We start from the raw sequence: 11889 nt of genomic DNA on the forward strand, positions 1-11889 counted from the left end.
TGCCTTTGTACAGTCAGCTTGTGCATGTATACGAGAAACGCCACATCCACTTGTTTACCTAATTATGAGAATAAATAATATAATATAATGATTTATTATTGAAATATGATAAACAAGTCTAAGGCTTTTTACTAAGAAGGTCAAGTAGGGAAATTCGACGAATCTCCTCATGAGTTTTCCAGTAGGGGACTTTGGCCAGATCTAGTAAGAAGAAAAACGTATTCACAACCTAGATATGCTTTGACTACCTATTGGTACCTTTATTGCTATCTACTATAAGAATATATTCCAAAAATTTTAGTATTTTATAGTCTATGGAATTAATATCAATATTGTTTATTCAGTCATACGTCACTTTGACTTATCAATATGTGAGAGTTTGTATGTAACTCAAGTTCATGATATCTTGGGTGGTAGTAATTATATAACATGAAGGTATTGGAATATTATTTCATAGAATTTGTGTGCCCAGTGTGGTATAATTAAATCCCTAAGGGGTGATCCCCAAGTGGTGTTTGAAAAAGGAATTTATTATTCAGAAAACTGCGCAGTTGGAATTTATTCCAGGAATAATAAATAAAGTTTCAAACTAAAAAACTCTTTGGAGAATTAATTTAATTCTAGTCACATAGCAGACAAAAGAATTAAATTGATGGATCAAGATAATCTTAAACGCGGGAAATATTATAAAATAAAATGGACCCAAGTTATTTGTAATTTGGTGATTTAGGTGGGAGTGCAATATTATTCTTTAGTGGAACAAAATAATATTCCATTGATAATATATTAAATCATGAGTCTTTTGATTTAATTAGTTAATTATCTAATGGGTGAGCCCAACACCTAAATCATTCCATGGATCCCCTTACTAGCCCATAAGTGTATTATAAATAGTGAGGAGTATGAGAAACCCTAGCACACCACACAATACACAACACACACTAAACCCTAACCCTAGCCGCCATTCTTGGCGTCTCTCTCTCTCTCTCTTGTCTCGATTTTCGTGCCTAGCACGTGGGAGATTTAGGGTTCTTGTTTTGTTCTTGATCTATCCTAATTCATAGGTTTAGATCGAGGCAATCTCGTGTTTTGTGTTTGGTTCTCATAGATCTCTTCAAATCTATTTGTTGATTATTCAAGATCTGCCCACACGGATGGATGATCAAGGACAAGGGAATAGTACGTAAGATACATGGTCGGTAAACCAGGGATCGCCCAGCGATGCAGCAAACAACGTCAATCCGATGTCGGATTATGAAGTAACATTTAATTCACGTCGAATATGCATGTTTATGTGAATATTTGATGTGTGTTCTATATATCTATGTTTATTGCATGAAATTTGAATCGAATGCATAATCACCTAAATAGATCCGTTAAGGACCTGTTTGTTTTACGTGTCTTCCGCTGCGGTAGCCCCAACACTTCATACATGGCGTCACTCTTACTCTTGAATGCCTCCGCTGAATTATGACTATTTTTCCCAATTATGTCTTGAACCCTTTTTCACTCTTGGATTATCAACTATGATAATTGTCGACTTTGGTTTTAAAACCTAAGCATTTACTCTGATCTCCCCTCGTTATTGAATGTTTCTCTCTCCGTCCCGCTTTAGCAGTCCCATTGACTTTTCTGCGCTCTTTTTGTAAAAATGATAAAAAATAGTTAAAGATGAGAAATGGTAAATTAAGAGAGAGAATAATATAGAGAAGAGTCTTATCTACATTATTGTCTCTCTTGCTTTACCATTTCTCCACTTTAACTATTTTTTACTACCTCCGTCCCTGAAAATTTGATACAGTTTACTATTTTGGTCCGTCCCTGAAAATTTGATACACTTCACTTTTACCATTTTTGGTAGTGGACCCCATATTCCACTAACTCATTCCTACTCACATTTTATTATAAAACTAATACTTTAAAAGTAGGACCCACATCCCACCAACTTTTTCAACTCACTTTCCATTACATTTCTTAAAACCCGTGTCGGGTCAAAGTGTAGCAAATTTTGGGGGACGGAGGTAGTATCATTTTTACAAAAAGAGGACAGAAAAGTCAATGGGACTGCTAAAGCGGGATGGAGGGAGTAATTATCTTTGTCAAACTCTTTATTGAAATCCTAGAAAATTATCCTTTCTTTAAAGTCCCATTAGTCGCGACCACCCCGCATTTATTAACACTAAAAAGGGCGGTCGTGACATTGATGGTGTCTCGTTCTCGGTTTGCACACCCGACGAGACATAGACAGAGCTTTAGGAGTCGTCTTGATCAGTTAGACTTCCACCGCTTGATCAGTCTGTGATTTCCTTGAAAGTCAGGTTGAAGCGAGTCAGCTGGTTCAATTAGTCGACCTCTCTTGATCAGTCTGCGAAACTTTCACTCAATTACATCCCATGCAATTACGAACTATGAACGATTCGATCACTTTCAAATTGAGCCGTTGCCGGAGATGATAGCGTTTTTGCATACATTCGTTTCCTGATATTTTGGTGTATATATTGTTAATAGTTTCCTTTTCTTTTGTTTTCTGCAGTTTACGAGAAGAAGCTCGGACTTCGAGCATTGGAGACCAACGATCTTTCCACGATTAGCTATGCCAAATTGGTTGAAGTAAGAAGTAATAAAACCCGCCACCACCCACTCTGGACCTTTGAATGCCCTGCCTGTTGGTTTAGGGCTGAACAACGACGAGGGTAGAAGCGCATTGAGGACGGATGGCGTATCGCGTGTTATTGTTAAGAATTTTAGTGTAAATTAAACTTTTCATTATTTTTTGGGTTCCTTAGTTTAAAGATGTCGAGTCCGACTGGCCAGAGGAAGGAGGGGTAAATCCAGGGACCACTCATCCAAATTCAACTCCTGGCTTACTTGTTGACTTGGATGCGAGCGGTGAGGAAGATCTTGGAACAACCATCAAGGGTCAATCGGGATCAATATCCTCATTTAATGTGGTTGATTGTTCGACTAAACAACGGAAACTTAATGAAATTTACAACTTCTCAATTTTTTTTTTCCTTCTAATTTTCTGAAAGTCATGGGCAAAGAGCCAAAGACCATTCTAATACCCCCGTTCGCCAGGCATAAATTAAACCAACAATTTGCCATGGAAAATGAAACTTCTATAAATATAGATATGTCCATGGATATAAAAAAAACCATTTCAACATCAAGAACAACAAAATCAGAGCAAACATATAATATAAATAATAGTAGTAGTAATTTTTCTTACAATTATCTTTCAGATTAAAATATTTTGCTAAAACATTGAACAATAAGCAAAAAAATCTAATATTTACTTATTTTAAATTTTACTAATGCTTTATGATCCAAGATTTAAACGTATACTGCTACTCCCATTTAAGATAGCCACTTTGCAATTATGGAAATAACCTCTTCTGTTCTCATTAGAATATTTAATTATTTTTTTTTCTCTCTATTTTATTTCACCTAACAGCACTTCCTAAAATCTTGTGCCACTCAAGAATGTATCCATCTTGAGGGGAAAGAGGAAGTACTATTTTACAATATTTTTCTACATGACTATCTTTAAATGTTGGACACATCTAGTATTCCTATCTTAATATAAAATGGACCAAAATGACAAAAACGGAGTTGAACAAGTGAGTAATATTTAAATGAAGGAAATATATATAAGAGCATGTCTAACAATTCCGAAACTGAATATCAATATCTTAGCATAATCAACGTTGATATTTTGTTGAAAGATATTCTGCAAAAAAAGCATATACCATTGCTGGTCAAGTCAAGTAAGAAAGAGCAAAAATATATCCAAAGGCACAATTTCTGGAAATGAAGGCAACGCGCGTTTTAGAATTCAAATAAAACAAGATAAAAATGTGCATGCAGTTTTGGAAGCTTGTTCCCAGATATTTCTATCATGAATCTGCAAATGTAAGGTTCTCCTTCACTCATCAATACCTTATCCCTCCCACATAATTTCTTCATTTTTTCCATCTTCAAACAAACAAAAAAAACATTCAAGAGCGCCAAAAGATATTTCCATGGCTTCCACAGCTTCCAACCTTTCCTCCAAACCGAAACTCTTCCCATCATATCTAAGTTCGAAAACACAATTAAACCCAAACAGCACCTTCATCGCATTACCAACGTTTCATTCTTCAAACAAAATCCGACTTCGAGGCGAGTACAACTCCGCCACTGCGAGGTACAGTGAAGTGGTGGTGGATGAAGAGATCGACAAGATTAGGCGACTGCAGAACGGATCCGATGTGCGTGGAGTGGCGGTGGAAGGCGAGAAGGGGAGGCCGGTGAACCTGACGCCGCCAGCCGTGGAGGCGATAGCGGAGAGCTTTGGGGAGTGGGTGAGGAATGAGTTGGGGAGAGGAGAAGGAGAAGAGGTTAGGGTGTCGCTGGGGAAGGATCCGAGGATTTCGGGCGGGGTTCTGAGCGTGGCGGTTTTTGCAGGGCTGGGGCGGGCGGGCTGTGTGGGTTTCGACATGGGACTCGCCACCACGCCGGCTTGCTTCATGAGCACAGTGCTGCCTCCCCTTTTGTTTGATGCTTCTATAATGGTAGGATAAACCATATGAATATAACATACTCCATTCGTCCTATAGAAATAAGCTGAATTTCTTCTTTTTTTTCCATAAAAATAGTTTATATCTAGTTATGAAAACTTTTTTCTCCTTCTCTTTTACATTATTATTATTCATAGCCATCCACTACATTGTTTCAATTCAACTGCTTTTACTCATTTTCTCTTACTTTATTAATTACGTAATAAATATGTATAATCCGCAATTAGCCTATTTCTGTGGGACGGAGGGAATAGTATTTATTATTAAAACTTAAATGAAGAGGGTATGAATATATTGGGCCATGATAGTCTCTTGTAATTTTGTTTGTATGTTTTCTTTTTTTTTTTTTTTGTGGGGATGGGGTGAGGTGAGGGGCATGTTCTTTAGTAAATTCGGCAACATAGATTACTTTCATAGTATTTTGTTCTTAAAGTTCCACAATATTATTAGGGAGGAACTTTCAGCCATTTCATTAAATGATCGATATCGAAATTAGTAAATGTTTGAATAAATGTTTAGTCTGTACCATATCCAAATGTTTCCTTCATAAAAGAATTGATAATAAAGTGGAGTAGTGATTTTGAGTAATTGGATGCAAAAATGTGTGTGTTGGAACAGATGACAGCGTCGCATTTGCCGTACACTAGAAATGGGTTAAAGTTCTTTACAAAAAGAGGAGGGCTGACGTCATCGGAGGTGGAGGAGATATGCGAGAAAGCTGGCCGGAAATATGCGAATCGGCTGGCCAAAGTGTCGACGGTGCTTAAGGTTCGACCGAAGACGGTGGATTTGATGAGCGCCTACTCTAATCATCTCAGAGATATCATCAAGCAAAGAGTCAATCATCCTTCCCATTATGATTCCCCTCTTCAAGGATTTCAGGTTCTCTCATTGCCTTTCTCCTTCACTAAAACCACAATATTTTTTTCTAGCTATTCATTAAATTAATACTCCCTCGTTTTGTTAATTGAGTCATTTTTCTATTTTAAGAAATTCTAAGATAATTAACTCATTTCTATTTTTGACAAAAAATAACTCTCTCTCTCTTGCTTTATTCTATCTTCATATTTCTTACTTTATTTACCATCAAAGGGAGTGCTAACTGGAACCTCTTTAAAATTATTACTCCATCTGTCCCCATTAATGTTCCATATTTTCTTATTTGGATTGTCTCCAATAAATGTCACATTTTACTTTTTCTACTTTTAGTAAATGGACAACACATTCCACTAACCCATTCGGTTCACAATTATTATAAAACTATTACTATATCAAAGTGGGGTACACATTCGACTAAATTTTTCAACTCACTTTTCTTCACAAAGTCAAACAATTTCTTAAAACCCGCCCAGGTCAAACATGAGACATTTAATGGGGAGCGGAAGGAGTAGTAAGTTAATATTTCTGAATTAATAAAATTTCACTAATGCATTAGTCCAAAATACTTTTTGCATGGGATTAAAGCATGCATCTCAACTGGCTGTGGCAGATAATCGTAAACGCCGGCAACGGCTCCGGCGGGTTCTTCACATGGGACGTGCTGGACAAGCTAGGCGCCGACACGTTCGGATCCCTCCACCTCGACCCGGACGGCATGTTCCCCAACCACATCCCCAACCCGGAGGACAAGACCGCCATGGCCCTCACACGCGCCGCCGTCCTCCAAACCAACGCCGATCTCGGGATCGTCTTCGACACGGACGTTGACCGCAGCGGCGTCGTCGACAAGGACGGCAACCCCATCAACGGCGATAAGCTCATCGCCCTCATGTCCGCCATCGTCCTCAAGGAGCACCCCGGCACCACCGTCGTCACCGACGCCCGCACCAGCTTGGCCCTCACGCGCTTCATCACCGACAGAGGCGGCCGCCACTGCCTGTACAGAGTCGGCTACCGGAACGTCATCGACAAAGGCGCTCAGCTCAATCGAGACGGAGTCGAGACGCATTTGATGATGGAGACTTCCGGGCACGGCGCCTTGAAGGAGAACTACTTTCTTGATGATGGTACTTACTTTCACTTAAAAAAAAACTTATCTTTTAAGGACGCAATTATTTACGTTGGAAAAGAAAGCGTTCCTAAATTAAGGACAAATTAACTTAATCTTTTGCTTTTTATGACGCTTCCAATTGTGTCCTTTAATTTTAGTTATGACACCAACAATAAGAACACTTTTTGAAGTGTTGGTAGCATATTTAGAAACATAAATTATCGTCCTTAATTGTATTAAAGAGTTTCCTTAACAATCTTTTTTGTTGTAGTGTTTTAGCCCTTTTCTTTCCATATTGACAAAATGGTGATCCTAACACTCTTTAAATGAGTCGATAACCCTTCCCCTTATAAGGCATTTTAAGGGGGTGAGTGACCTATTTCTAATAGGTGAGATTTATTTGCAATTGCAGGAGCGTATATGGTGGTGAAGATAATAATTGAGATGGTGAGGATGAAGCTTCAAGGGTCGGAGGAAGGAATTGGGAGTTTGATCAAAGATCTTGAGGAGCCTTTGGAGTCGGTGGAGTTGAGGATGGATGTGTTGTCGGAGCCTAGGTTTGCAAAGGCCAAAGCGGTGGAGATCATCGAGGAGTTCAGGAACTACATCGGGGTACGTAAGGGATGTCAATCAAATCAGTCCATTAGTTCCTAGTTTGTGTAATGAAAATTTTATATATAATTATTGATCAGGAAGGAAGATTGGAAGGTTGGGAGTTGGATTCATGTGGAGATTGTTGGGTAAGTGATGGGTGTCTAGTAGACTCCAATGAAGCTGCATTTGCTATTGATGCCCATATGTACAGGTATAATTATATGTTACACTTTTGGTCTATAATATGACTATATGAGGACGTATTGGGTTTAAATTATTCATGTTTGTGAATGTGATTTAGGGCCAAAGTGTGTTCAAGTGATGAGGGGGAATATGGGTGGATACATTTGCGACAGAGTATTCATAACCCAAATATAGCTGTTAATCTACAATCCACTATTCGAGGAGGGTGTAAATCCATGATAACAACTCTTAGGGACAAGTATGCATTCTTACTTTTTTTTTTAAATATTTTTGTGAAAATATTACTAGTACTAACATTGAATCGGGTTTAATTTTTCTCAGGTTTCTTGTAGCCAGTGGCTTGGATAAATTTCTTGATATTTCACAGATAGACAAGTTTGCCGACAAAGGGGAATTGTAACTTAAATTTCAAAATATTTGAATATGCATATACAAAGAGAATCTTGTATATATTTGTGTGAATATTGATCCAAAAATTTAAAGATACTCACAATTTGAAGAGGAATAGAGGAGAGCAATTTGTGAATGATTTGAGATTTCTTCAATCTCAGTCATTAACGGTCGATTGATTTCCTCGACAAATTTAAAGTTCGTTGCGATCTGCTCTGCTTTCATGACACGGGGTTGCTTTGAGGTTGTAGTTTCTCTTTCTTTTATTTGTAAGCCGAATTTTCACAGTGGGGAAAGAGATGATGCAGTTAGAATATTGTTGGCCTTTCACGTTGAGACTAGGGTATCATTAACGCAGCCCCGGCTGGTTGCATCACGACTCACGAGCCATTTCTTCATTTTTAATTTATTTAAAATTCGATTTTTTATACTACCTCTATCCCATCTATGTTGCGAAGAAAAGCTGAGATGAAATCAATTAAAGTTCATTCTAGGATATTGATTTCAGAGTAATTACCGGTATTAGTTTTAGAAATATCGTAAAATTGAGGAAGAAAAATAATGAAAATAAACGTAAGAAATTAACTAATAATGTAATATTGTGTGAAGAATAAAACATACTTCATTAGAGAGAAAAATTAATCACAAATGGAACTAGTGGAAAGATTATAATCTAAAAATAGTACTCCCTTAATCACCTAATTTTTAAATAGCTCAATTTTGTCTTCTATTTTTTTTTAAAAAAAATTACTGTACACTACGCTACTAATAATATATGAATCTTACTGTCCACTGATAATTAATGCAACTATTTTTTGTTTTTTCACTATCTTATTTAATTTTATTAATTTCATATTAAAATTTATATCTATCTTTAAAAAGTTTTTTTTTAAGGGACAAATGGATTCTATCGGTGCTATTGATTATGAAAGAAAGGCAACAAAATAAGATGATTTGTTTTCCTGAAGGCAATATCTTGTTATTTGTTCTACAACCACTAAAAAGGAATATGTGAGCTTTCCATAATTTCATTTTCCATAAGAATCCACTCAATTGGAATATTTGAGCTTTACCTCATTTGGAACTTTATCTCATTTTCCAAATGTATGCATTTACAAAATATATGCTTCTGCATTTTTTCAGATACACTCGTTTGGTCTATAAAAATTGATCAAAATGACGGTGTTAAATAAAGATGTATGTATAATGATAGGAATGTACTCTCGTAGAATGATTGCGTTGAAATGTACGTGTATCTACCCCTCTAGATAGAGTCAAGGGGGCATGCATATTTGAGGCATTTCATAAGGGTTAACTAATTTCTTAAATGGTCACTAAACTATTGCATTTGTATCAAATTGGTTATTAACTTTAATTTGTTTGAAAATGAGTACACAGAAACAAAAAAAGTTAAGCCAGTATCTCATAGCTAACAAGAACTATCGTTGTAGAAGACACTAAAGACAAAACAACCATTTATAGAGGAACATGCAATACATGAAGATCGACATTTAAAATGTCTTATTCACTAATTCACAAAAGTGCATATACAATACTATAAAGTTATGGGATGGATCAATCATTATAATAATGATGATCTTAATTAGGAAAGATGATGGGATGATTCTCAATTTGTTTGGTCATAGCAAGGCCAGCTTCCAAGATGAAGGTGGGTTCAGGCATTGCTTCACTCTTTTTGTTGTAGTCAATAGTCCAAGTGACTAGGTTGTCCTCTTCAGTAATGGCGTTCACATCCACAGAAATCTTGAATTCATTATACACTTGCATCACATCCCCTTCAATCACCTTGTACCTTATTGATTTCTTCTCCTTGTCCACGACCTCAATTATCTCTTTTGCAACACTTTTTCCTCCCCCTGTTCAAATACCATAGATAATGATCATAGTGATTTACTAGTACTTCCTCCTTTGTGAGAGAGAGTAAAAAGTACAGTTTGATGTTATTTCCATTTTAGAAAACGTTTTATTTTTAAAGAGACAATAAAAAAATGAAAACGTTTCATTTTTAATGGGACATATGGAGTATAAGATATGATTCAGGTGTATGCATGAATAGTGTACCAATATTGTAGTTCCAGAGAATGATGGAATCGACAGTGCCCCATTGGCCAGCCACCAAATCAACACTATGGATGATGTCGGGGCAGATGTTGGAGAAATGGTTGGGAAATAAAAATAGTTGGAAAACATCTCCTTTCCACCTTATGTTTATCTCAGACACTAGCTTCCCCATCTTCTTCACACCAAACCCTAATCTAACTTCTTGCAAACAATCTATCTATATAGAATCGCTGCACCCAAAAAGTAAAGAATATGGGAGAATGCTTTATCTCAGTATCAAAGAGAATCCTTTATAGGGCTTGTCGGCATGTGACATGAATACATGGATAGATATGTGGACTAAAAGGATATTTAACTTGAATTAGTTATACTCCCTCCCTCCCATAAAATTTATCACACTTTGATCGAGCACGAGTTTTAAGAAAGATAATGTAAGGTGGATTGAAAAAGTTAGTGGAATATAAGTCATACTCCCTCCATCCGCGAATAGGAGTCCCGTTTTTCTATTTTGGTCCGTCCACGAATAGGAGTCCCGGTTCATAATTACCATAAATGGTAAAGAGGCCCCACATTCCACCAACCAATTCCACTCACATATCATTTAAAACTAATATATACAAGTGGGACCCCTATTCTACTAACTTTCTTCCACTCACTTTTCTTAACATTTCTTAAAACCCACACCGATAAGAAATGGGACTCCTATTGTTGGACGGAGGGAGTACTTACCATTTATGATAAAAGTGAAATGAGAATCTTATGGGCTTCTTGGTATGATGAAATGGAATGGAGATGGGAATGGAATGAAGTTGAGAATGAAATGACAATTCCATTCCATTCTTGTGCTTGATTGGAAAGTGAGTTGAAGGAGAAAAATAAATAAAGTGTTAAAAGTGTCTTGGGTTTCGAAAAATGGAGTTATCTTTACTCTACTTGGGATATTTTTATTTTTAGTCACTTTTTAGCCAAATATTCCTCACCTACCAAAGAGCCTACATTACAACCAAAGATAAAGATCTTTCGGACTTTTGACTTTGAGCAAGCCTATGGTAAACTTTGCATGATGCATGATTTGAGTGATTATATACACATTACCCATATATACTTTGAGAGTGAGAGAACACTTCCCATCTTTGGAAGTTTGCCACATGTGAGGGCTTGAATTCAAGGTGTTCTACGAGTTAGTAATGAAAGTGCACTAATAAGCCTTGTTTGATTTGATTGCGTTGATACATGTTTAAACTGTTCTTCCATCTTTTGAGGCAATTATGACATCTAGTCTTTGTGCATTCCGTGCATCTATTTTGTGTCTTTATTGTTTTGTTCGAGGACAAACAAAAATGTAAGTTTGGAGGAGTTGATACGCTCGGATTTTGCACTGTTTTAAGGCCATTATTTGGTCCATTTTTTTATGTCAAAGTCACTCTACACGTCCATTATTTGCATATTTTGTCTATTTTGGTATTTTGACGTGTTTTGTGAGAAATGTGCATAATTGAGCCGAAAAAGGGAGCCAAAACGCAAAGTCTGGAAATCTGTAGTCAGACGGCGACCGGCGACTGCCGCGGTTGTGATCGGTGACCGCCGGCGCCCGGCGGCAGATCAACTGCAGCGGTCCCGCCTCGGAAAAATGCGCTTGGAAGAGAAGTCTCATCCAGCGACCGCCGGAAGTCGTGCGGCGGTCCGCCGCCGAGGGAACAGTAGACGGACTCCAACGCGGCGACCGCCGGCCAAGGTGCGGCGGCCCGCCGGAGAAAGGCGGCGAATCCGAGAAGCCCTAGATTGCGCCCAGATTTACTATATTTTGGAGTTCTTTTCCTTCTACAACAAGGATTGGTTTTTCCCTATAAATAGGACCTCAAGCTTCATAAAAAAGAGAGAACTTCTACTCGCAAAATACTTCATAGAGATCAAGACCTAGAGTATTTAAATTGTATAAGGAGTTGGAGAAGGATTTCAAGAACATCAAGAACGACAAGGATTCAACCTACGGGTTTTATTTGCTTTAGTTATGTTCAAATTGTCTTCCCTTCAATCTATGTTTTTAGCTTATTCAATTATGTGTAACTA

The 11889-nt window shown here is 37.3% G+C and overlaps 2 protein-coding genes across 2 annotated transcripts; one reads left to right on the plus strand and one right to left on the minus strand.

Moving 5' to 3' along the window:
- Positions 1 to 3965: 3965 nt before the first annotated feature.
- Positions 3966 to 7966, plus strand: LOC125218486 (phosphomannomutase/phosphoglucomutase). The gene is made up of 7 exons (XM_048120158.1): positions 3966 to 4553; positions 5178 to 5441; positions 6049 to 6565; positions 6962 to 7161; positions 7242 to 7354; positions 7445 to 7585; positions 7669 to 7966. Exons 1-7 carry the CDS (start codon positions 4023 to 4025, stop codon positions 7745 to 7747), a joined length of 1845 nt encoding a protein of 614 aa, XP_047976115.1. The 5' UTR covers positions 3966 to 4022; the 3' UTR covers positions 7748 to 7966.
- A 1229-nt stretch (positions 7967 to 9195) lies between these two features.
- Positions 9196 to 10006, minus strand: LOC125185274 (kirola-like). Its single transcript, XM_048081784.1, has 2 exons — positions 9820 to 10006; positions 9196 to 9614 (listed from the first exon to the last, which is right to left on the minus strand). Exons 1-2 carry the CDS (start codon positions 9989 to 9991, stop codon positions 9337 to 9339), a joined length of 450 nt encoding a protein of 149 aa, XP_047937741.1. The 5' UTR covers positions 9992 to 10006; the 3' UTR covers positions 9196 to 9336.
- Between the last annotated feature and the right edge of the window lie 1883 nt (positions 10007 to 11889).

The sequence above is a fragment of the Salvia hispanica genome, chromosome 4 (genome assembly GCF_023119035.1).
Source record: "Salvia hispanica cultivar TCC Black 2014 chromosome 4, UniMelb_Shisp_WGS_1.0, whole genome shotgun sequence".
NCBI classification, from domain to species: Eukaryota; Viridiplantae; Streptophyta; class Magnoliopsida; order Lamiales; family Lamiaceae; genus Salvia; species Salvia hispanica.